This window comes from Delphinus delphis, chromosome 9 (genome assembly GCF_949987515.2).
Source record: "Delphinus delphis chromosome 9, mDelDel1.2, whole genome shotgun sequence".
In the NCBI taxonomy this organism is placed as follows: Eukaryota; Metazoa; Chordata; class Mammalia; order Artiodactyla; family Delphinidae; genus Delphinus; species Delphinus delphis.
The window spans coordinates 12,841,803-12,869,290 of record NC_082691.1 but is presented as its reverse complement, the minus strand read 5'-3'; the positions used below and the strand labels follow the sequence as shown (position 1 = coordinate 12,869,290).

Genomic DNA, 27,488 nt, shown 5'->3' with positions numbered 1-27,488 from the left:
CTGACTCCAGGACAAGGAGGTCAGATTCCCCAAATCTGGCCCCTCCCGTGCTCTCCCCAATTATAAAGCGTTAGTGATCCTGCAGCAGCCAGCCTGTCAGCACCACCCCAGGTCTGAGCCATGCAGCTTGAACATCAACTTTCCTGCCTTGACATACACCCCATCCACAGCTACCCTCGGCGAGACAAACCCCCCGATCCCCCAGTGAGGATTTTATTCCAAACACATGTTGCAAATGTTTGAAGTGTCCGCTATCCTGGGGTTTTCTTTTTCCTTTTTTTTTTTTAAGTGCAACCCACAAAACCGAAAATACTTTGAATCCCGCCTAAGCGCAATTTGTGAAGATGCAACATTGCCTACCCAAGGATAACAGAGTGTTGTGCAATAAAAATTTTACAGATGTCCTTCTGAGGGGAAAAGCGATTTTCCCTTTTCCGGTCTTACAGGAAGCCTGCCCACACGTTAGAAATACAAAGTTAGTATATATAGAAGCACAAATTAGGCATCTTGGAACGTCTGCATTTTCCAACCACAGAGAAACGCAGGAATTACTGTGAGAGTTCACATGCCCAGATACACTGGATTAGAGGAGTCTTTCCCCTCCGACCGTCTGGTGGGGCTGGCAGACGACTCACAGGAAAAGGGAACGGCCTGAAAAGATGCTCTGAACCGTCAGCTACCGAAGGTCTGCAATGAACTTATGTTCTAGACAAGGCTGCCGACTGAGACAAGGTAAAGAAACGTGGCCAAACTTTTACGGCTCATTTAAAGAAGAGGGTACTTTTCTCACACACTAAAAGATTCTTGGAAGATGTGTCAGTTTCAGCTTCCCATCAGTCGTTTATCTGGATAATTAAATCCACGGGAGGTGGATAAATATTATTACAAGGTACCTAAAAAAAAGTTCATTATACTGGTAGAAGATGAAATAAGCCAACAGGGTTCTAGAAACATCATATCCCACTGACCCCTTGAGGCTTAGTTTTAGGACATCTTTAAATTATTTACCATGAACACCTAACCCTATACTTTTTATTTTTCCACATGTATTAAGTTTGTACTTGTTACATAAAACACTTCCTGCTAGGAATTTAAAAGGTTAAAACTCCAACTCACGTAAAAGCTTTAAAATTTCTCTACTCCCCAAACAGGAAAAAAATGATAGTCGGTCCACTAAGGTTCATCGAGAAAGGATTCTGTTCACAGGGCCACGGCACCCCTTGCTAACCGCACACCCTTTCCCTAAGGGTTACAACTCACTCCATCTGTAATCTGTATTTATAGAAGATGCTAACCTCAGGGACGGAGGAAAGCAGGTCTGGCGCAGACAAGCCAGTCTGCACTGAACCGAACACAACTGCAACTCTGATAAAAAAAAAACAAACGTCGGGGGCTTCCTTGGTGGTGCAGCGGTTGAGAGTCCGCCTGCCGATGCAGGGGACACGGGTTCGTGCCCCGGTCCGGGAAGATCCCACATGCCGCGGAGCGGCTGGGCCCGTGAGCCATGGCTGCTGAGCCTGCGCGTCCGGAGCCTGTGCTCCGCAACGGGAGAGGCCGCAACAGTGAGAGGCCTGCGTACCAAAAAAAAAAAAAAAAACAAAACAAAAAAACACGTCGGTTTGGAGAGTGAACGCATCACTTACAGATGGTGGTGAGGGCATGGATGATGATGATGACGACGGAACGGAAGGAGGGGCAAGAAGGAGGAAGGAACAGGAGAAGAAAGATGGGGCAGAGGAGAAACAGCTACTGTAATGATTCCGATGCATTCGCCATGAGCCAGAGATGGTACTCAGTATTTTATTGGCATTGTCTCGCTTAATTGTCACAAGGACGCCATGGGACTGGGGGTCTTACATCACTCCCATTCAACAGTTAGGAAGGGATCCTTAGAGGGGCCTGAGAGCACAAGCCTACTTGGCAACGGTCACACGGCCAGTAGGCGGCGAGGCTGGAACCTGAGTGCCCTGGTTGCTGAGCTATAATCCCTAGGTCTCCCCATCCATGCGATGTATGTAACGATAGCATTTATTCACGTCCAATGAGTGAGTACGTTGAGAGGGTGGGTCAAAATGGCGTTTGGTGACAGACAACCTACCTCGGTTATAAATTACCGTGTGATTTTAACAGTGATTTGAAAATGCAGTGGGAAAAGCTGAAGCATAACCAACCTATGGGTGCGATGTCCCCTAAACAGGTGACAGTGGACAGTTCCAAGAGCCACCGAGAGTTCTTCAATGCCCCGGACTAGTTCGTACTCCACTGGAGGCCCGGGAGTGGGGGGGGGGGGGGGTCGCACACACGGACCACCGAGAGGGGAGGAGGGCCTCAGATGTGCAGAGATCCCGGCCCCTCAAACGACGGGGAGAGAATTCAATGGGCAAACCGTTAGAACAAACGGGCCGAGGGCAAGCTGCAAGTTGGACGGCACAGACAGAAAGTTAGCAGTCATCTGCCTACTTCGGGCAGCTGTCCTGACCAATTAACTACCTCACCAATTAGTGGGCATCTGGAATCGAACACACAACACAAATATGAGATGGGGAAAGTTGGAAAGTTGTGTTCCCATGGAAGGGCAAAAACAAGACAGGGAACGTGTGGCGAATAATCTGGACTCGATCTTTTCTCAAAAGTAAGCGCACTCTCCGGGAATATTAACATAGGTCGAGAGTACGTACAGTCCCTCCAATTTTCTGCATGGATGAGATCTAATGCAGACCCATCCACAAAAATACAACGTAGAAAACTTAGGAATGTGCTCGGAGAAAAACCCTACCCACACTGTTGTAAACTCTCGTTCCGAAAATAAAGGAGAAATCAAATAAAATGAAAGAAACCTCTAAAGAGGGAAGGAAAGGAACATACACACTACGCCGCCTCCTTATTTCTGTATCCGTAAAAGTAACAACTGTAGCCACAGGGCTGATAAGCACTTTTTAAACAGAGAAGTTGTAGCCTTTTTTAAAAGCGAACAAGAAGCCATCAGACCTTTTCCTCCATGCCTCTGACCACTTAAAAGAAATCTCCCTCCACCGAAGAAAATAATGTATCTTCCATCCTTACCAACAATATACTCTCGTTGGGGGGAGGAAGAAGGAGCGTTTACTGAGACTGAAGGTTGTGCGAAGCTCTTTGATCTGCACCCTGATGAGTGAACATTCCCCTCTGCTTCAAGCCAACTAATGAAGGGATGAAATTAGCTTTTATCCTGGGTACTTTCTTGAGCCAAAAACCATGCACTAATCAGCTGTCCTCACTCATCAGTCATCTGGCTAATGACCTTTTGCCTTAAAACACTAAAATTTCTGAACGATGTGGAAAAAGGGAAACGCAAACCAGTCCCCCCTCCCTGGAGCGCGATGGTCCGTCTGGAGTCGGAGCAGGTCTGTATCCTGGCAAGGTGATAAATCTGTAATCAAGAGCTGCAAGCCTGAGCATCTCAATGTGAACTTCATTACTCCACCACCGAATTACATGTCTTTTAACTAGAACCAGGCCAGAAATAAACTGAACCCTTGTATATGTTCCTTTACGTTTCTGCCTTGGGAGAAAACCGTTGTATAGGTGTGTTCGGAGCCCTCATTAATTTCTTAAACTTTCTGAGTGATGGAAAAGGAGCTTTCCGAGGTCTTCTGGTCTGCTGATTCCAGAAGAAGGTAGGACACATGGAAAAATCTTCCATAGGAAGGGATTCAGCCTCGGTTGGTTAGAAGAGGTTTGTTCCTCCTCAACAATGAAGCAAAAAAACAAACACACACAAATCACTGAAAAGGGGGAATGGCTGCCGTTAAAGACATCTGCTAATGCCTCCCACTTCAGTAACTGCCCCCCTCTACCAGTCTTCCTCTAGCAGCATCTACCTGGGCGGAGCAAACCTGGTTCTAGCTCCCGGGAAAGGTCCACGTGGATTAACCACAGATGGACACCTTCCTGACGGCGGCCCTCCAACCCCCTGCGAGGCCTGAGAGCTGCTTAGGGATGCACGGAAACGGCTTTCCCTAAAGAGAGGCATGGACAGGATGTGGGAGAAGTAAGCAGTAAAGCAGACAGTCAATTAAACGTTTGTATAAATTCCATTTGTATAAATTAATACACGCCAAATACCTCATTCACTAAGCGCATGCACACACGTGCCCACACACGCCCACACACGCAGAGCCTGCCGCGGCTCCTACGGCAAGTGCCACGGGGAGGGGACCACTTACGGTAGTGAGGCTCCATGTAGCCGTTCCTGGGGTCCATGGCGAACACAGCACCGCGGTAGGGGACGGAGGGCTCGGCCAGGTGGGGCAGGGACCCATGGATCTCCTTCTTGATCAGCGAGGCCCTCTCGTCGCTGGATGTCGAAGGTTCCTCGCTGATCTTGCCAAGCCCCGGCACGCTCTGTGGCTGCATGGTGACTGCGTTTCTTCTCTCTCTGTGATAGGTCTGTCCAGGACTTTCATCCTCTGAAGAAGGAAGGGAAACGGAAACTCTGTGAGCGGCCATCAACTAGGGCTCCCTCTCCGTCCATCTACCCCCGCAAAAGAAGCCTATTTCTCATTCTTGGCAACTCTGAAAGCTACACCACGACGGGACAGTCTCAAGCCAACACTGCTTATGAATGAGGGTCCAAGATACGAATCGAAGGAGGAAGGCGGGCAGGAAATGAGCCTATTCACTTGAGATGTAGGGGGTCAGCAAATTCTCATCCCCGGTTTCCAGCCGAATCTGCCAGGGAGGCTCAGCGGGGACTCTCCAGTATCCCCGCGGGTCCCACATGGAACTGGAAGTTTCGCCAGCCTAGGGCTGTGGATGTCCAGTTTCCCCTGGTCTGAGGAAGCCAGGTCTCCGGGTGATCTGGGAAGCGAGGGACCTCTGTTCCTCAGAAGAGGACCCGTTAGAAAGCGATCCCAAAGTGCTTGTGATTTGGGGTTTTTTTGAAGTCAGATTTGTGACCCACTGAGAGATGAAACAGAGCCAGACATGGGACAGAAAACCCATTGGTTCCAAGGGATAAAGATGCCAATCATGGAAACCTACAGTGCCCCTTGCAGGACACTTCCTGCTTCCGCCCACAGAGCAGAGCTGAGGGCTAAGACGAAAACGGGGTGAGGCTACGGGTGTGGAGGACATCAGTTACACTGATCTACATCCATGCTCTGGTGGGCTCCAGACGTCACTTCCAACATGTAAGCAATGGCTTGCTGAAATGCCAGCTCCCTAATACTTCTCCTTTTCATCTGTAAGAACTTTCCATCTGTCCACTATGATTCTCTGCCAATGTGATTGGACGACCTTTCTGTAATAGCAGATCAAAGAGCCGAGGCACAAAATCAAACTGAGCGGGCGATCGGAACCCACAACTAGTGGACCGCTTCATCTGTTAGAATCATACACACACTCTAAACTACGCCCACACAAGCTCTGTGTTTAATCCACAGACTGTGCTCTGGCAGACAAGTGCTGATAGAAACCAAGCTGTTGGGACACTGCTTAGACACCTCGTTTGAAAGCTGTTTCCTGTTCCTGATTCTCAAAACAAAAACTATATTTGGGTATAAATAATAATACTGTTGTACTATTTAGATGAGCAGATTCTGAACTCATCTCATCTCAATACACAAACCTCTCTTCAAAGTATCCCAGAAAGCAGGTGTGTCTGGCTGAGAGCCTCTGAACGAAACAGAAGAAGTATGCCTTAGCAATTTCACAGCTCTTTTGACAAATTCAGAAGAATAGCTATAAATTTGAACGAGCGTGAAAATACAAACTAAAGGAACAACTACTGTTTTGTGATGCCTAATAATTTGAACTACCTAAAGCCAGTAGAAACTCTCATTTTTCTGCCTATGTTTGGGACTTGAAGAAATAAGCAATGTATTTTTTTTTTTTTTTTTTTTTTTAGCCTAGCAAATGACTTCCAAAACTGAACAGGCAATGCGGTATGTTCTGGACTTTACAGTAATTTTGCTGACTACTGCTGGATAACTGTGAAATATTATTCTAGCGTTATTCTGTGCAGATCCTCACCCCAAAACCTTGTAATGATGGGATAAATTATGAGTTTAATCTATCAAGTAACTACTAAAAAAGAAAATGGTGCAATCCCACATTTTCACCCATTGATCTTTACAAGAGCAATTCCAACCATGCTTTTGCTAATTTAAAAACAAACTCAAAAAAAAAAAACCTACATTTTTATTTTCCCTTCTGACTAATACTTTTAGGCCCTAGGCCACTCCCATACTTCATCAGCAGTAAAGTTGCAGGCTATAGAACGAGGGTTTGCAGTGACGTAAAAGCAGAAAGGTGTCAAAAACACTTCAAAACTCTTAGTCGGTTTTATAAAAATTCCTATAATGCACAAATGACCAAAGTCATGTTTTCCACTAATTTGCGCCTACACAAATTCCCACTTCCAACCGTATAGCGCTGAGGGGCAAATTCTGCAGAAGGCACCTTCATCTGGAAAACCAGAAAGCCCCTATCAAATGGGGCTGTGACACATAATTAGCATTCTCTGGGCAAGATGACTAACCAAGCCCTACTAATCTGTTCCAGGTTTAAAACAGGATTCCCTTGACTTAATCTTCCTAGAAGAAATTAACTTTTCTTCTCTTAAAACGGCATCCCTATAACAGAGTGAGTTTCTTCGACACGATGCCTCTACGGATAGCATCTGCATCCAACTTCGCGAATCACTGAGTAATTGGCACGGTCTGATCACAGCCCTCCCACCTTCTCCCCACCGGTGGGCGAAGGAAGTCGTGCGGCGGGGTACGTGGAAACAGGGGTGGGGGGTGACGTTTTAGCTAAGAATTATTTTCTTCGTGAGAGTTAACACAACATGCGTGAATATCAAATTATAACAAGAAATCGGCAAAGTGCAAACATTTGATACTGAAAACAAGAATGAATTCCCTTAGTAAAGTACAATGCAGGCCAGAATTTTTTTTCACGTGGAAACTTTCATCAGACTGACTTATACAAGAGTCAATGCTCCCAAATGTTCACCTCCCCTCCCCCTCCAGAACATTCCAGCAGACGATTATTTCATGAAGTTCATCTCGTGTACTGAGTTGATTCTGAGGGGCATTCAGATGAAAACTTGACAGTACACATGCCCCAGAATACAGACAGCTAAGAGGCTTGAAGGCGTGCACTCTACAGTGGAAAGGAAACTTTCCAAGCAATATTCCTGCCTGCTCTTATAAATTTAGCAACCACTTCAGCAAGCCAAAAAGACGAGAGCTGTCTAATCCTGCTCAGTTGAGCTGAGTTGTTCAATAAAGTTTGAGAGTCAGAGCAGACAGGCTACGCCAGGCCAAATTATTGACAGAAACATACTGTCCACCATGGCAACAAGCAGAAGTCGGCTGCAAAAATGTAAGCAAACAGCCCAGTCCTCCAGAAGCATCTGCCAATGGACGTGAACAGCCAAACACAAGGCGACTGTTCATGCCTCTCTCCGTTCAACAGCTGCTAGCTCGGGGGTCACACTGAGACATGCAATTCACTAAAAGCTTCAGGAGAAAATTATTTTCAAAACTGTCATCGGGATCCCACTTGGGACCCCCTTGCCTTCTGTAGAGCTGTGCTCCAGGGGAAGTTAAGGAATTCCTAACCCCCTAGGGAGAGCTGCCCCTGCATCTCACTTTAGAAACTGTCGCAGATCTTCCACGCTCTTCCAAAGGCAACCCACATGGCATGGGACACGCTTAGTGCCATAAACTCTCCAAACTCAGAAGTGGCCTCGTGGCCAACGCTGCTGAGACCGTTTACAGTGAAGGTTTAAAGGAAGTAATCGTGTTGCCTGAAGCAGGACTCAACACACACACGCCTGTGGACGCTCACAAACTCCTGGACGATTTCTCCTCGCGACCCAGGAAACAAGTGCTCTTTCGCCTCGGAATGGAAAGAACAGTTTCAGAGGATTCTTCAGATAGAAAAGTAAAACCCTAGGCTGCATCACTAACTACGAACACCTCCTGTCCCCCTGACCGAATTAGCGGATGAGGAACTCCCGGGAGGTACACGTGCTCACCTCTGAAAGGAACACGGATTTTAAGCTGTCCCTTGAAATCTCGTTTTAGAAGCATCACTCCTCTCTTCCCCCAAGACACAGGAGACACAGAGCAAAAGAGATCAAAATACTTACAACTCGTCCCAGGCTCTGGCTAGCTACTTTCTGCAAACTTCTCTCGGTGGGCTTTCTCTAGCGGTGCAGACCCTCGAGGAACATTCTCGGTGTCTCCCTGGCCCCCTGCGCCTTGGCCCTCTCCCTCTCCCAGGCAGTGCTTGCTCCCATTAGAGGAATTAAAAGTGGTTGGAGCCATGCTAAATTTAACAAGCTCATTAGTATTCTTTCTGAGTGCTTCGGAGTGAACTCTCTCTATTCAAGCCCGCTCTCTCCAGCAGAAGGGTCAGGCTGGCTAATCATTAAATCAAACTAATGTCACCCTATCACAATCAGCCCGAGAGAAGGAGGGTTTATTATTTCAGTTTATGCTAAATAAACGGTTTTACAAACGGTCCCCAAGCAAGGTCAACAGCAGCTTCAATTACAAGACAAACTTAACAAGAGTTGCAATAAACCAAAGATCCCGTATTGACTTAAGAACAGGCTCGATGCCACATATGGCCACTAGCAAGGGTTGTACAGGAATGCATGCTGGAAAATAAAGGAAGAGGGGGAGCTTCTTTCTATGCCAGAATTCACCACTGCACAGCAACTGCTCATTCACCTCTCTCCAACCAGCTAGATGCTCAGCTCAATTCACTGCACACAAAGGCTGGAGCCCAGACCTCAATGGACCGAGGGAAACACATCAGAACTAGGCTCTCTATTGTGACTGAATTTCTTAACATCTTTTCAAAAAGCGGAGAATGCCTTGAGGCTAAAGGAAGAAACAGGCTAATGGTGAATTGGGAATTCAGAGCAAATTTCAGAGCCCTTTCCTCCTAGCTTTTGAGGTTGAAAGCAAGCTCTTTCCTTTCAAGTTTCAAAGTCCTTTTTCCTCCTGCAGTGTCACAGAAGGATTTGAAAAGAAGGTAATTGTGCTCGCAGTCTCCCTGATCAGAGCTTACGTCCTATTTCTGGTATTTCGGAATACTTCTTGCAATAATAGTGCATATAGCTCAATCCCTTAACCGGCCTGCACTCTGCAATTGCTCATTAAATGAACAATTGCGGTATAAAATGCCTTTTATGTTCAAGGTCTGGATATAAGATAAGCATTCTAGGACTCTAAATTTGGTTTACTAAGGAAACTCTCCATCATTAAATTACAAAACTGAAGTCAGAATATCAGGTTTTCCAAGAAAAGTGGCACTCAGATTTCAGTGAGCCCAAAAGACAGGGCGGCTGGGGAGAGGGACAGAAGCCACAAAATGTTAAGGGGGGGGGCAGGGAAGACTGCATACTCGAAAAAGATTTCGAGGCGAATGGGATTCGAACAAGAAAATAATATTTCCGTGTTTAATAAGGTCTGCGTTTGTGAAACCTCATCATTTGCAAACTGAACGATATAATCAAGTCGTCTTCAAATGCATTAAAACACAGGGCTGAGGCTTCATCAACACGTAGAGGGCTATTCCTGACCCCTCACCAGCAGACGTCGCCCCCTTCCTTAAGAAAATAAATAATCCTTTTCCACTACAGAGCGCTTTATCATTTAGATCATCTCACTTGATCCTCACCAGAACCCACTGTTGCAGCAGGACAAGGTGTTAGGTCCAGCTTCCTAATCAGAAACAGGCAGCCACATCCCTGATGAGTAAGTGATGTAAGAGGAATCCCAGCCACGCCTTACTGAGGCCACAAAGTCCTGTTAACAGGACGAGACGTCTGCTCCCAGGCAGGTTTGGGGAATGATACCTGGAACTTGGATGCACTCCCAGCCTCCACCCCCATAACCACCATAAAAGGGGGAAAAAAGTAATTACATTTTGATGCACAGACATTTTCAAACCTTTGATACTCTCCTATTAAGTTTTTATCAACATAAGTCTACTCCTGGGAAGCACCCAGAGGGTCCCAGTGACAAATCCACAGGGAGACATCCAACCTCAGGGTCTTAGTACCATGAAGCATCTTATCCCCACAGGCATGAAGACACACATATGCCCTACACAGGCTACACACAAACACACACACACCCTTTCACACGCTGAGGCTCAACCAATGGCATCTGTGTGTTGCTGCCGTTTTTAATGTGCTCCCACAAGCCTGGGGCCCCAGCTTCCTCTTCTGAGCAAGCAACAGAGCATCGTTTTCTGCTCTCCTCCCAGGAAATTGCCAGGCTGTGTTTGGAAAGAGCATTATTTCATGTTTTCCTATTATACATTGGTGGCATCTTGTCAGCTTTTATTTCTGTGGCTATTTACATTCTGATTTTCTTTGAATAAAAACCAGTGGAACCCAAGTCCTCGCCTCCCTGTTTCAGAATTCTCTCTACGACTTTGACCAAAGAGAGATCAGAAATGAAAGAGAAGAGGCTAAGTACATTCGTAAGCATTGTAGAATTATGCCAGGAAGTTGGGGGCTGGGGGTAAGTTCCTGTAGTTTTTATAAGCAGAATCTTGCCTCTTTCCATCCTGATTGCAGGGATGCCTAAGCCAGAGGCTGCTCCCTAGAATGTCTCAGAGTTTGGCTTCCAAGGGGAGGAGTAAACAATGCCTTCTCTGAGAACATTTCCAATGTCCTTGGGGTCAGACGTCGCCCTTATGCGGCTACACATACATCTCCCATTCACAATGAGTGATGATAGAGGGAGTGGCCCAGATGGATGGGGGAGAGCTCTCCGCTTTGTCTGCAACCTTTAAACCGACTGCAAGGCCTGCAACACGAGCGGGCTGCCGGGGGATGTGAAGCTTTGGAGAAATTCAAGTGGCAACCCTCCCTCAAAGATCATGGGTTCAAGGATTAACGGGTAGCGCTCTCTCCCCACTTTCGTCAACCAGGAGATCCCAAGGGGGAAGGAGAGAGAGTACAAAACGCCCTCAATCAGAGCAGTACGAATGCCATAACTGTTTTAACATTTCTAGAGTTCTTTTTGCCAAAGTACAAAACATAGTCCAGACTGACCCATACCCCACCAGCCCTTCACCAGAAACTATTTGCTCCCAAGTGTAGGTTAGAACTGAACCCAAGGCAATTTCTGGCCTCACTCCCTACTACTCAGCTTACAGAGCTCCACCCAGCTTCAAAAGGGGCTCCTGGGATAGAAAGAGTGGAGAGAAAGCAAGATGAGACTTTAGATAAACGGAAGGGCAAACCTGACATGGCTGTTCCAGGGCAGCAGAGAGCAAGCAGCCTCTTGCCTTTTTAAAAAGATCATACAATAAGGGCTCCTTGCCATCTGAAAAATCAGGAGCCAATCACACCATCAGCTTCACATATGAGTCCTCACCAGGCATGCCCTGTGGCCTATAGGGTTTTCATTCTCTTTCCTTGTGCCTCTCTCTGAACCCTCACCAATCAGAGGTCCACACCCCAGCCCACCTCTGGGAGGATGCTTCTCGGCGTTAATGATGTGCACAGCAAAGAGTCGCTGTGACCTGGTCCACTATCACCCAGCACAAACCCAGCCTTACGAACCAGCTTTCAAACTTCCAGACAGAAAGCACTAGTCAAGCCCCACCTGTACCTCGGAAGAGAAAAAAAAAAAAAAGACCACAACAGGCCCCTGAGGGTCCCGGCAGGCTCTCCTATAAAACAGAGATCTTCCTTGTTTTCCTTGAGCTCGCGAAGACCCTTCCTTGCATTAAGAATTCTAAAATGTCATGAAGCTTCTTCTATTAGCCTGCTATTAGTTGCTAGTCGCTGCTTACACAGAGTGAGTTAATTAGTGACATCAAAGGCAGTACAATAAATTCTCAAGAGGGCCCCATTTTTTTCCCTTCTGCTTAATAGTGCATTTATGCCTATCTGCGAGTAACAGTCTCAGGAACATTGAAGTATTAGAGATTTCTTTGAGAACTTAGTTTGAGTGTTTTATTTTTCCCGTTGCGGAGCACAGGCTCCAGACGCGCAGGCTCAGCGGCCACGGCTCACGGGCCCAGCCACTCCGCGGCATGTGGGATCTTCCCGGACCGGGACACGAACCCGCGTCCCCTGCATCGGCAGGCGGACTCTCAACCACTGCGCCACCAGGGAAGGCCCAGTTTGAGTGTTTTATAAGCAAAGAATGAAGAGTCCCTCTTCCTTGCTTTGCACCTACAGACCTGAGCAGTTAACTTTCCATAATGACATCTGCAACCCACAGTCATAACAGAAAGAGTGAAATGTCTGTTCACAAGGCTAGAGGGTCCAGGCTGCTGCTGCCAGCTGCATCCTCCAATGGGACCAAGCCTATCGATCGCCCTGGAGATCTACCCCAGCTCCTGTCCAACAGGAGGACGCAGGGCCTGCTCTTCCTTTATTTATTTTTTATTTTTGGCCGCACCAGGCGGTTTGTGGAATCTTAGTTCCCCAACCAGGGATCGAACCAATGCCCGCTGCAGCGGAAGCGCGGAGTCCTAACCACTGGGCCTCCAGGGAATTCCTGCTCTTCTTTTCAAGGTAGGCAGGAAAAAATCTCTGTGTGTGACAGCTTCTTCTGGCCGCACTTTTGAATGGCAGTTCCCAGGTTCGCGCCCACCCTGTCCCCGTCCCTACATCAAAGTCCCATTTCCTAACTTTTCCACCATATTTTAAATTGCAGGGGTGAGCACAAATTTAACTGGCTTCATCTGGTGTGTTTACGTTGCCTGGTTTTTTGTTTTTAGAAGGCGGGGTACTAAGAAAGCCTGAGCATATGGTGGTATTATATTTTTAATAACATTTTAAAGACCACGCTTACTCCATGGGAGGAATCAGACCCTCCAGAGAGGGCATTTAAATATCAAGCGAATATCATTACTGTACTGAAAGGAGCTGGAGGTTCCACCCGCGCTGGGACAAGATTAGGGATGGTCCAGGGCGCTCGCCTCTGCTGACCCAGCCTCCGGGCAAGGCCAGGGGCTGCCTGGGGTCAGGTTTCTAACCACAAAAGGTCCCTCTAGCCACTGCCCACTTTGACCTTAGTTATGAAATGTGCATTCGAGAAATCCGAATGAAAACACCACGTTTTGATTCTTCACGCTCTTACTAGAGAGGTCAGCCTACTTCTAGCTACTTAGCCACAAAGGTCTGCAACTTTGGGAAACACTTTCCAGGAATGGCTCAGATACTATGAGTAAAGCAGGAATGGTTACAAAACCTAATCTCCCCCAAAGCCCATGTTTATGGTCACAGCCAAGACAGGATGCTTTGGTACCCCCACTGCTCTCCCCTCCTCTGACCAACTGGACGGGGCAGACACCAATCGTCCACTCTCCTCTGCATGAGAGTAGAAACCAGGACACAGTCAGACCTTTCTTCTGCCCTTTTGCTAGCTTTCCAGACACATTCAGGAGAACTTAATGTCCCACCACCAGGGGAATGCATTTTATATTCAAGAAGTCCCAATAAAAGCGATTAAGGAAACAAAAGACCAAATTCATCCACATTTCCAAAATACAAGTAATTTTAGTCTCACTCATTCTTCCGACCAATTCAAATCCATTAACCATGTACCAGTGAAATACAGCTAAAATTTGTTTACTATGACATAGGGAGGGCTTCACATGTCTTGCTTACTCTTCACTGTATCCTGATCAGAAAGACAATGTCATTCTGCTCATTTGCCAGATAAGAAACTATGGTACAGAGAAGCTGGGTTAACTTACCCAAGTTACACAGACGGTTCACAAGCAGAGCCTGGAGCCCAGGCAGTCGAACTCTAAAGCTCCCACGTAAAGATCTAGCTGTTGGACCTCTCTACTCAGCGTCAAGAAATACAAGATAAATTTGAATTTGAATTCTGATCAATGCCCTAGCATACGTCTGCGAACTTCTCAACCATCCAACTCCGCTGCAGCATAAAAGCCGCCACAGACAAGATATAAACCAATGAACATGGCTGTGTCCCACTACTTTATTTACGGACACGGAAATCTGAATTTCATGTAATTTTCACATCACATTGAAAAATGTGAAGAGCCATTCTTTGCTCGTAGGCCGTACAAAAACAGGTAGCAGACTGGATTCTGCTACACTGGAGACTAACTACTACCCTAAAGGAACTTACACACCTTTGCTAATAAAGCCTGTACCCCAAAACAATGAGGAATATTACAGTCAAATTGCAAAAGCAATAATATTGAGTGTTAGGGAGGATACAAAGGGATAGTCACTTTCTCACACTATTAAAATATTTCCATCATCGGCTGTATCAAATGATCCCACTTCCAGGATGTATCTTAAGGGAAAAAAATCGGAAAAGAAGACAATGTATATTCAAGGATATTCATCCCAGTGTTATTTACAGTAGGGAAAACTCAGTAACAAAATTAAGGTCCATTATCTTAGGATGGAATATTATATCATTAAATACAGTGCAGTCAAGGATTTTAATGAGTATAAGGAAAGGATTTTACTGAATGCCAAGTACTGTTCTAAGATGTTACGTGCCAGTCCTATGAGGTAAATACTGTTGTGCTTCTCATTATATAGATACAAAAACTGAGGCATATTTATCCAAGAAAACACAGCTAGAGCCTGAACTGGAATTCAGAGTTCACTCACCTACTAGACCACCATGCCTCCAAATTTTTTAAGGAAGGAAGACAAATATATAATTATTTCTATGCAAATTTTTTTAAGTTTAAAAAACGCACCAAGATAGCATGAAAATATTTCTATGGATTATTTTTCCTTTATGTTTCTGTATTTCCCAACCACTTGAGACTGCAGATATAGCCGATTTCTTTTACTCTTGGTTTTAATTCTATCCTAAGTATGATCTTCACAATAATTCTCTAGAGAAGTCCAAATTAAGTACACATATATTGAAAAATTATCCCACACGTTTATCTCCTGTAGTCTTGTTTTAAACTACTTATCCCACCTCTTAAGACTGTAAGCGCCAGCTAGGCTATTTTCACACGCATTACTAACACCTTACAATGATGCTGCGATTTATGGAGATGTCAATAAATTCCTTTATTTAAAATTATGCGACTTTTTAATTATTTTGTACCTATACATGAGTGCCTTCCAAACAAGTACCAAAAATGCCCTAACATCACTTCCTGCTAAACTTGGGAACTCAGCTTTCACCAGGGCACCCCCTGAAAGGTATAAAGGGAAAGTGCATTCGAAATTATCATTAAACCACGGCTGTTGTTCATATTCCTGAGCTTGTACTAAAAGCCAGTCGTGTGCCCAGGGCAAAGGCATTAATCCCATTGGCTGCTCACCAGTCTACCAGGTACTCGGTCCCATCCGCCCAGTCATTCAGGTAAGTACCCTGAGGCTTAATAAGTTTAAGCAAGCCGCCTCAGGCCATCCTTCAGCGCCAGGTCTTGGGGACTTTCTCATCTATTATCCATGATGAGTGACGCCTGCCAAGTGTCTACCGTAAAGTCTCTGAAAGCTGAGCACTGATTCGCTTGTCATTTCCTTATACGTATAAGTGAAGATGATCGTTATTGTTAAAATTATTCTACCTCTTCCTATACAAGTTATCAGGGAAGGAGACTTCAGTCTGTAACCGAAGGACCTGTTATCCAGGGTCTCCAGATTCTGAACGGCTATTTGTGCAAAGGAACATTTACCACCATCTTCTGGGGGACTGTGTTGCGGACTTAGATGCCAGAAGCCGTCTGAGTCTTTGGTTTGTGTTCAAGTTAACAATAGTGCCAACAGTTAAAGCTGTGTGTAGTTTATGGAAAGGGGCGTAAGTCGAATGGTTAAAGAAGCATATGGCTTGTAGAAAAGAGGGGAAAACGTGCGCTTGGGAGCAGCTTTGCGTGGATTATTTACCAACAAGCGAAAGGCCCGTCATGTGGCCCCCGAGTATACTTCCCCTCCCACAGGCCGGAAGGGAATGCTGCGTAAGTCGATAACACCAGGGTCACAGTGAGCTGAGACCCTCTCCCCCAAGAAAGACGATTATCGAATTATAGCAAATTTCAGAGAGTTTTTTTTTTTTAATCAAGAACAAAACCAGACTCCTTAAAATGCACTATTAGGAATTGTGACCGTTCCTAAAAGTGCCAGATAGATTTCCATCCCTGCACTATGCAAACTAACACGCGTCTTTTCAATTTCTTTTAATGATGGGCTATGCAATAAAAATACAGCAGTGCTTTGTTTAGCCAAAATGAGCTGAAGCAAAAAGTACCAAAATAAATAAATAATAAACGTACATGGGCCACTTACCAAAAATCAAATCATCTAATTCAACGTTTTACAGGAGGCACGTGCAGCATTCTGAAAGCAAAAAAATTCTCATAACACAAACCTCTACTTAAAAATTCCTGCCAGGGGCTGGAGCCAGGGCAGGGTGTTCTTTCTTTTTCAATTTTTTTTTTTAATGTTTGGATATTAATGACATCAAGTGCCATATCGTATATATAATAAGGCAACATGGTATATAATAAAAGGAGTTAGAACACCTAGGTCCCAGACTTGCCTCTAGCATTCATGGGTGTGTGACCCTGGGTAACTTAAATTATATCAGATTGTCAGTTGCCTCACTTAACGAGCAGACAATAAAACTTGCCCTGCTTACTTGCCAGGGTTTCCTGAAGGTTAAACAAAATATGAAAAGGATCTTTATAAATTATAGCATCTATGAATGCCGGGTACCAGCACTAATCTCCTCATTATCTGTTTGATAATCATGCCAAGCAGGACAGTGGGATGCAAGTGCCCTGGGTCAGGAGGTGGATGGCTAAGTTTCCAGGACTGATTCTACTGTTACACTGGTTGGACTTCAGGCGAGTCACAGGATTTCTCTGGGCTGCTGCTTCCCCTTATATAAAATGAGCCATCGCCAATCACCAGGCTGGAGGTCTTGGGAGAGAATAATCGCTGTTTCACAACCAGAAAGAGGATCCAAGTTAATGACCTATAATTTAACTGGCCATCTCTTTCACCCACTTTTTCAATGTATCTTGGATCAGGCCCATAATCAACATTTACAAAGCATGCCTGCTTGAAATTTGCATTGAAAATATCAATCTCTTCTCTGCTTGGTTCGCTCCAATGACTTGAGACACTTGAACCTTCCCAAGAAATACATTTGCTGTTTCTCCCTGAACAATACTAAAAATGATCAGGCAAATTCTCTCAGGATGATTGTTGGCAACTTACACCCACAGACTGTTTCTGCATGGCCTGTGTACTAAGAATGGACTGAACATTTTCAAATAGCTGGAAAAAAATTCAGAAGAGGAAGAATATTTCATGACACGTGAAAAGTATATGAAATTCAAATTTCAGTGTCCATGAATAAACTTTTATGGGAACCCAGCCAGGCTTACTCATTTTCGTATTGTCTATGGCTTATCCCTATAAGAGCAGAGGGCCCGAAGGGTCCACGCAAATCCTAAAATATTTACTAGCTGGCCCTTTCCAGAAAAAGTGTGCCAACCCCTGACTTGCCCATCTCAGGACCCCCATCAGTGAAACGATGAAGCACACCTGAGAAATACATACCAAAAATAAGGCAGCACCATTTCAAAGCAATAGTGTTGGTGCTTCCAAACCTTACGGTGGGTACTAACATCATCCTACTTTACAGATGAACGAAACAGGCTTAGAGAGATGAACTTCCCCAAAGTCACAGGTCAGTGAGCTGGCGATCAAATCAGTTCCCTATAATTCTAAACCTGACAATTTATATGGCGGGGAAAAGAAGATTTGGGCCTTTCTCATAAACCTTAAGGTAGAAAACATTTCCTGACTTTTCCCTCTCTCAGTGTGTTAAGCACTGTGATAAGTAATGAATTTTAAATAAAAAATCTGAGATGTGTGTGATTCAAGATCGGTTTCCTTATCCAGCTTAGGGTGTGTCTGCAGTTGTTTTGAGTTTTGTTCTTTTCAGAACAATCACAAACCAAACACGTACACTTTGGTCAAAAGTGCCACAGTCTCCCTGAAAGCTGAAGGTGACACAGGTCATTTCCCACACATCAAGCTACTTAACGTGCCTTTTTAAATACAAGGGAATGTGCCCTCTGCTGAGCCAGATATAATCCCTACTGATCTGTTTTTGAAGGCAGGATGACCCAGACTGGCACGTATTTTTGCTAATAAGGATGGAGGAGGAACCTGCAAACAGCGAGCTTGGAGATTTCCTGTTCCCACCAAATTGGGAATCTCCCAACCAAAAGGCAAAAGCAAATTCAGTCAGGGTTCCGAGAAAGTGTTTCGGCAACTTGTGTGAGAAATTGCCTCCAGCGGGGTATAGGGTTGCTTGAGTTGACACAAAGCATGCAAACTGGCCCAGGCCAGCCATTCTCTATACTGGATTCATACAGATGCAACCACGTCAAGGTGTCCGTGTGTCCCAGCAAAGCAGACCAGTAAAAACGAATGGCTGTTGCCCTCGCAGCCGTTATGACTGTGATTTTTCTAGACTTGGAACCACCTGAGAAGAGAAACACAGGCCACAGGGTTGGTGCTGTAGACCAACGGACAGTTAAGCCAATGTCGGGAGGAGGCTATTGGAAAGGAAAAGGAGCTTGTTCAGCTGTTGGGTGTGGGCGTATAGACCAGGCAGACATTCTTGAAGGAGGTTTGGACAAGATCCGGTTTGGGAAAGTCTTTGCTGAGTCTCCTCTAATTCAGACTTTCAAAGAGGCTGGTCAACTTCCCTCTAACCCCTCGGGGATACATTCAACTCAACAGCATAGTATTAACGATGATTCTGGAGCTCCAAAACCTTGCGCCTTGGGGTTTGAAGGCACCTGTATGATTTTTTGTTTATTTCTTTTTGCACTTTTCTTTCTTCTTTCATTCACATCTTGCTGACACAAGTGGAAATTCCTCTTTCTTGGCAGAAAACCTTTATGTTTCCTGCCAAGCCATTCAGATAAAAATTCTTCCATCCTCTTCTCGTTGTCTGGTCCAGTTCTACTAAAGCTCTCAAGAAGGGCTGCAGGAAACAGCAACCAAAACATATAATCCAGGCACTTTTATTGTCCTGGACAATTTTACTAATTCTATTGGGTCTCTTTAGTCTATTCTATCATTTGTAGGGAAAGGAAGAAAAATCCTAGTACGGTCCAGCTAGCCAATGTAATATCCCCTCCCCGTAAAATGAATGCCTCTCTCAGTTCATTCAACAGAATGTTAGCAAGCACTGCGACTTCAAGCCAGAGAGAAGTTGCCTCCCCTGGGCTCTCAAGCAGCCAGCCTCACAGAGCAATGAGTAAAGGAAGCTCATCTTTATTTGTCTTCCTTCCTAAGCATTATGGGCTCTGGACTCTTGGGGAGGCGTGGCCCAGAAGAGGAAGAAGCAAACACTTTTTTACACTTTCAACCTCATCTCCAAAGCTACACCACAAACCTGTCCGATAACGGCAGTATTCACAAATTACGGATCTGCCACCCAAACACGGATTCTGTGCGGTACTGACCCCTTTCTATGAGTCAGGCCATAGTCTGCCTTGCCAAGGGCCTCATAAATTACTCGGAATAAAACCAAGACAGGTGCGTACCTCCGGGAACCTGCCTTTCCTTTCATTCTGCTCCTCGTCTGCCCCATATTAAAGAGTGCCCTTCCAGGCTCACCCTTGACTGTCACACCCCTCCCGGTGCCGGCAAGGAATGTTCATCCGCATCACCAATTTGCCTCTGTCGTGTAGCTGCCTCTCTCTGTTCAACTTTTCTCCGACAAAGTCTTCGTTGGACCCCACACCACCTCTATCCAATACACCATCTCTCTTCTGTATACACCAGAACCACCGAGCAATAATCCTAAACTCTCCTGACCCCCGCGTCTCTTTTCCTTGACCTTCTGTAGCTTGCACTTAACTCCTGAATTTGTCTGTAAGGTTTCCAAGAATTCTCATTTGGCCAATTTAATGGCTTCCTCTCTGCCCTGATGCTTCAACACAAACTTCCACCCACTCTTTTCAAGTAACCTTTGTGTACTTGTCTTTTTCTATCTTTTACATTTGAATGTGAATTTATTTACAAAACAGAAAGAGACTCACAGACATAGAAAACAAACTTATGGTTACCAACTGGGGGGGGGGGCGGGTTGGGGGGGGCTGGTTGAGGAATACATTAGGAGTTTGGGATTAACAGATACACACCACTATATATAGAACAGATAAACAACAAGGACCTGCTGTACAGTACAGGCAACTATATTCAACATCTAGTAATGACCTATGGTGGAAAAGAATCTGAATCACTTTGCTGTACAACGGAAACCAACATAGCATTGTAAATCAACTACACTTTAATAAATAAACAAACAAATAAACGAATAAAGAAAGAATACATTTGAATGGCTCCAAAATGTGAATATCCCAGGCCTTTGTAAATTCCTTTAATGGGTCTATCTGGATGGACTTGAAATTCATTGTGGGGTGAAAAATCAACGTGTGTGCAAAAATGTAAGTTCTAATTTAATAGCATAAACAGAAAACAATCACTTAAAAAAAAACCTGTACATACACTTGCACTATAAAGTTTTGAAAGGTGGCGTTTTAATATGGTTGCATACTTCCGTGTTTCAATGCATTTCTTAAGAAATCTAAAAACAGGTTTAGATTTATGCAGTAAAACTCCACATTCTAGGAGCAGTTTTTTTAGTGCAAGAGAAAGCAATAATGAAATGATGAAGGAATTAAAGCTTACTCATAGATTGCAGCTCCTGACAGGTAGAGCAGATCAGTTGCAAATCTTTGGCTTTAAGCAAAACCCTACTACAGAAACCACAGAAACCACCAAAACTTTTGGTAAAATACTTCCTTATCCAATGTGAAGTGTCTTGCTATTTGTTCTATTTGAAGGTTTTAAGAGTTGAAATAATTTGCAAAAACATCAAGAGGTTCATGGGAGCTAGGAGGATTTTTATTCAATTACTTTTTAAAATATCCCCCTCATAAATACATATTCCTGAAACCCAAATATGGAATCATTTCTCCACATAAACAATGAAAAGTGAGAACGCAGAAGTCACAAATTAGCTTAATTTCAATGATCAGGTCATGAAATATAAATGAGCTGGACAATTTATCATGTCATTAAATCAAAATACACTGCTGGTGCATGTGGGGTTCTCCTTCCCCACTTGTGCCATGCTTAGGCCTAGTCTCATTGAAATCTAGTTACTGGTGGTATCAAGTCTTGAACTTCTTTTGTGCTCTGCCAGGCTGATCGCAGAAAGCAACACCTAAAAGTCCCCTTAAAAGTGAACAAGTAGGGACTTCCCTGGTGGCTCAGTGGTTAAGAATCCACCTGCCAATGCAGGGCACCCGGGTTCGAGCCCTGGTCCGGGAAGATCCCACATGCCACGGAACAATGAAGCCTGTGCGCCACAACTACTGAGCCTGTGCTCTAGAGCCCGTGAGCCACAACTACTGAGCCCACGTGCCACAACTACTGAAGCCCGCGCGCCTAGATCCCGTGCTCCTCAACAAGAGAAGCCCGCGCACCGCAACGAAGAGCAGCCCCCGCTCGCTGCAACTAGAGAAAGCCTGTACGCAGCAATGAAGATCCAACGCAGCCAAAAATAAATTAATAAGTAAATAAATCATTTTATTTACAAAAAGAAAAAAGTGAGCAAGTAGATTCCATAAAATTACTGAGCAGCCTAACATTCTGAAAAATTCAATCAAAAAAGTAAAACCCAGTCTTGCAAAGAAGCTTCAAACCATAGAAGAAAATACAAAAGCGTTGGGAAATGGAAATGTTGCGAATCCTAAAATTGCGTGTATTCAAACTTAATTTTGAAAGTGCAAAAGCAAACTCTTTGGGGATTTCTGAAAACCGAAGCAATGTTAAAAGTCCAGATGATTCTCACTCCAATGCCTAAAAACCTTCTAGAAACACATGTCGCTTCTCTGCTCACAAACCTTCCAGGAAGCTCAGGGGTCTACACAACCAACCCCAAACTTCTGGGCCTGAATAAGGGCTCCGAGTGAAAGGGACCACCTTCAGCCCTCTCCTTCCCCATCCTCTGAGGCTGCTTCCCTCCCCACCCGACACCTACAAGGTATCTCTCACACTACTCTGCAATGGGCTATATACTTGTACATCTCCATTACTAGAATATAAGCTCCTAGAGGGCAGGGGCTGAATCTTGCTAGCTCTGGCATCTCTTCTGCCTGGCATACCACAGGTACTAGAGCATCATTCTGGGGATGAATAAATAATTGAATGAATGGGGTGGGACTTGCAGTTACTGTCTTATAGTGATGTTGTTTCCAGGGCTGGCAGCTCAGCATCTATCTGATTAGAATCAAGCCCCAGAGGAAAGGACACTGGGGTGTCCATGTGGGCCCTGGCAAGGGGACCCCAAGAAACAAGATGCCCAAAGTGAAAACACAGCTCCAAACCAGGGTGGGGTGACAAACAAGGGAGTGAGCGACAGAGGGGAGTCACCTATGGCAGCCTTTTGCCAGGGGCCGGTTCTGATTCTTTTAAGCCCCTGTTTACTGTTGCCAGGTTATCAATGAAGAAGATTATCTTGCTATTCATCAATTTAAGGATGGTGTCCTTCAAGGACAGATAAAACATTGCGGACACTAAAGCAAGGAGAATGAAAATATGCAAACAAATAAAGGGCCAGAGAAACGGATAGGAACTACCCTACCCCAGACTTGGCGGAGATTTTTCATGCGTTCAATATTCACCTCATGGGAGTTGCTGTGGAGATGAAAATTTAGCCCATGTAGATGAGAGAAATACAAAGTGATTCGTAGTTTACAGAGATACCCACAACATTGGAAATACGGCAACAAACATTTTGGCCCACCTTGAGACATTGAATTGTCATTAGATGTGTCATTAGAAAGCATTGATGACCGTTAAGTAGATATACATACAATTGATGGATTAAAGACTAACAAAAAGAAGTTAAGAATTGAACCTTTTTCTACACATTCAGAGAAAAAGAGAGAGAGAGCAAGGGAGGGGTAAGGGAAATAAAGGTAACTCTTCTAATTCCTTAAAAGGTAGGGCATTCTTATGTAGCACATGGATTTTTTTTTTTTTTTTTAAATTCTGGGCCTTTCATCTTCACTCTGGTAGGACTGCATTTGCCATAGGCTGATAAGTGAATATGGCAGAACTTCAAAACTCATGTCAGCCAAAGAATCTAGAGAGAGAAAAAAAATCAGACATAAAGCTGGTAAAAGGCAGCTATAAATTTTTTTAATGCCTTTTATTTAATTCTACCAGAAGATCACACAGCAGCGTGATCTAGATTTGGTACATCTCAACCTCAAGTCACGCACGCACATGGCCTCCAGCCAATTTCTTGCCCCAAAGATGTGGTTTTCATTTAACTAGTAAACCGAGAGAGGTTGCTTGTAAGACCAATACATTAATAAACTCTTTCCACTTAAGACAATTTGAACCTTCCATTTAGTAGGGTGAGTCAAGGACTGAAGAAGAAAATAACAGAATGGAAAATGTAATTCTTCATGTAGAGATGAGAGCCCAGGCTGAAGCCAACAGTCATTATCCACAATTTATATCAGTACCTTGTTAAGGGAACTTCATTACTCTCATCCTTACTAAAAGGAACAGCAGGAAAAGCCAAAACAGAAACACTTGCATTTCAAGTCCATGCTGCTCTATACTCGGCTCGAGAGGTAGTTGGAGAGGACAAAAGAAGCATGTGAGCCCATGAAAAGTTTGTTAAGATATCAGCTCCATTCCCAATACCAGGGGTGCCGAAACATATGAACTAGAATATTTACAGCAGTACCATTTGTAACCAAACGTTTGAAACTGCCCTTGCCCGTCAATGGCAGGAAGGATTTGTCAATTGTGGCATTATTCATACAACAGAATAGCATAGAACAAGGTGAATGAACGCCCAAAACTACACAACATGTGGATGAATCCTGTAAACATAATGTGGAGCAAAAGAGGAGAAGCCAGATAACATATTTATAAAGTACAAAAAACAGCCACAGCTAGTCCATGCCGGTAGAAGTCAGGGATGGGGGCTCAAAGATGCTGGTGACCATCTGTTTCTGGGTTTTGGTGCTGGTTTCATAAATATGTTTGGTTTGTGAAAATCATCGAACTATGCAACTTATGATATGAGCATTTTTCTACATGCGTATTTCCTTCAGGAAAAAGTGGTTAAGTATCAGTTCTAAAAACTTCCAGACGGTTCTTAAATGTCCTCTTCTTCAGCTCTGTCTCATGTGCTCCCATTCATAAGCGTTCTTTCTTAAATATGAAACTTGTGGCTGTGTATTTTAGGTAGCTTGTATCTGCCACATAGAAAAACTGTTATTCTAGAACAGTATGGAGGTTCCTTAAAAAACTAAAAATAGAGTTACTATATGATCCTGCAATCCCACTCCTGAGCATATAACCAGAGAAAACCATAATCTGAAAAGGTACATGAACCCCAATGTTCACAGCAGCACTATTTACAATAGTCAAGACATGGAAATGACCTAAATGTCCGTCGACAGATGAATGAATAAAGAAGTTGTGCTATCAATAGATATATACAGTGGAATATTACTCAGCCATAAAAAAGAACGAGATAATGCCATTTGCCGCAACATGGAAGGACCTAGAGATGATCATTCTAAGTGAAGCAAGTCAGAAAGAGAAAGAGAAATACCACATGATATCACTTATATGTGGAATCTAAAAAAATGATACAAATGAATTTATTTACAAAAAGGAAATAGATGCACAGACAGAGAAAACAAACTTACGGTTACCAGAGGGGATAGCGGGGCGGGGTGGGTGGGGGAGATAAATTAGGAGTTTCAGATTAACATATACACACTACTATATATAAAACAGGTAAACAACAAAGACCTACTGTAGAGGACAGGGAACTATACTCAATATCTTGTAATAACCTATAACGGAAAAGAATCTGAAAAAGAATATACCCGTATATATATACATATACACGTATATATATATATGTATAAGGGAACCACTTTGCTATACAATTGAAACTAACACAACGTTGTAAATTAACTATACTTCAATTAAAAAAAAATTTTTTTAATGTTACTCTATCATAAAAAGAACTCCCCAAATGGGGGGTGGGACAGAACTGACACGCAGAGGCAATTCATTGAAGAAGAAATTTAAATGTGTAAGAAAATGGCAACCAGTTTTCTACTTCATTACATAATGAAAGAAGTGAAAATTGAAATATGATACTGTTTTGTGGTTTTGCCTTGATACCAAATTAGGAAGTGCTGGTAAAGGCTGAGTAATGGAGAAAACACTGTTATCAGTGGGTAAAAGGAGTATATTTTATATACGCACATCTTTGTACACCTCTGTGACAAATCTTAACTACATATACTGCTTGACCCAATCCTGCCCTTGCTGGGTACGTACCCAAAGCAGTAATTTAGGTTCCTGGCAAAGACTTAGCTACAAGGATGTTCACTGAAACATGATTTATAAGAGAAGGGATGAAGTTCCTAAATGACCACAGTAGGAGATTAATAATCTCCACAAAGCAGAGAGAAAAGGGGCTGGGAGGGGAGAGAGCAGGGAGTGGGTACCAAAATGTTAGTAGCCATGGTTATCACTGGGAAGTCGATGATGAGTGTTTTTACTTCTCTTCTATTTCTAAAATTAAAAAAAAAAAGCTTTAAAAGAATGATTAATTCAGAAATAAATGTGTCTTTTCAGAGCTGTTTCAAGCTTAAATATTATAGCCCTAATATAATTTCTTCTATATAGTACTTATTGGCCCTTTAAGAAAGCCTTTGGTCTTTCTGAAATATGAGTTAATGGTAAAGAAAAGAAATGCCAGAACTCTCACCGTGATTGCCACAATCAAGTCTTTGCTTGGGCATTTCTTTGCTAAACCCCCCTTGGGGGTGGCAAGGAGGTATCAGACATTCTGTGAGTTCATACCCAGTTTAACCCTCATTCCCCAGACAAAATATAACCTGTGAGGATTCATTTGTTTCTCTTCCCTGCAGCAACGACCCAGTGGACTCAGCACACGGTTATTTATTAATCATTCTATGTGCAATTGCATGGTTCTGTAAAAGCTGCAATGTCTTCCATTGCCAACTCACACCATTTCCGGGCCCTCCTGACCCTATGTAGCTCTGGGCACTGTATTATCAGTTCACCCCGCCCAGCTTCTCACCTCTGCTCCTAGTAAGTGTCAGATTCAAAAGCAACCTTGATTGCAAAACTTTCAAAGATTGTTCAGAAGTCTGGATGGGATACGATTTCACGGCCTTTTCTATCGTAGGAGTAACCGTATCATGGGTTTCACTAAGTGGCATATTTTTGCCTTCTGTAAGGGGCAGAACCTTCCCCCTAAGTGAAAACTTCAAGACTTTAAAAGTCCTTTCCTATGAGGAACTGAGAAGGACGTAGTGAGTCTAAGTACTTAAGGAATAAAATAGGAGAATTTCCAACTCCTATGTCGCTATGCTGAAGCCATGTGAAAGATACATACGTGTAGAAAAAAGACTAGAAGGAAATGTACTAAAATGTTCATTTTCATCCACACGTGAGTCATGGAATAAGGATGATTTTTGTTTTCTTTAGCTATGTTTTTCAATATTTTCTATATCGATTAAGTACCGCTTTTGTTATTAGAGAGCCATATTCACATGCTACAGGCCACAGAAAGTGTAATGAGATAAAAAGAATAGAGAACTGAGAATAAGGGCCCTGGGATCTGGGGCTTCTCACAAACACTCAAGTTTACACAGTTTCCAAAGCTTTCTTCCAAAGGCATTCCTTCCAAGGGTATTCCTTCCAAAGGCATTCCTTCCAAGGGTATGCAGAAAACATGTGACATTTATTATCCATGTCGAGGTTGAAGATACAGGGGAGAATAAAGAAAGGACCCAAGACTGGGGCATGATCTGGTTTCACTGTTTCTACCAAAAACTCTCTCTTACATTTTAATGATGCTTTTTTGGCAGGGAGGGTAGGAGAAGAGGGTGTATTTTTCACCCATAAAAGTGGAACAGAGTGTGCCCTCACACTGACTCTAAGAATAAAATCCCGTTAACTGCTCCAAAAGTAGAGGAGAGCGGGTTCTGCAGGATTCACACGTGCTGTTCCAGTTCAAATATCTCAGTTCAGCCAGATCCCCTGCGTGCCTTCCCTGCCCCACCACTGCCTGTGGGTGACGAGATGCAGAACAATCATGGTGGTCACCATGGCGTATCCCTAGAGTTGGAGAGTCTGGGAGACAGGCATTTCTGTCAACCAGCAGAATTAGCTGCTAAAATGAAAAAGTGTTAAATGCTTAATGGGCTAAAGGGAGGAACTGGTCTCAAAATCATCCCACATCCTGGTAAATGTATGGGTTGCACACATTTTTACTGGCCCCCTTCTTGGTCATAGCCCATCTCAGAGGCTCTGTACCTCAGTAATGTGTGCAGTGGAGACGGACAGCACTAAGGCATCCCAGCTCTCCCGGTCCGTGCTCGGACCTGGG

General features: G+C 44.0%; 1 protein-coding gene across 1 annotated transcript in view; it reads right to left on the bottom strand.

Moving 5' to 3' along the window:
- GLI3 (GLI family zinc finger 3) overlaps positions 1 to 27,488 on the bottom strand; it is a 286,095-nt gene that overhangs the window by 186,765 nt on the left and 71,842 nt on the right. Inside the window, exon 3 of the mRNA XM_060020203.1 lies at positions 4,206 to 4,448. Coding sequence (XP_059876186.1) covers positions 4,206 to 4,448 — 243 coding nt within the window. The remainder of the gene's footprint in view (positions 1 to 4,205; positions 4,449 to 27,488) is intronic.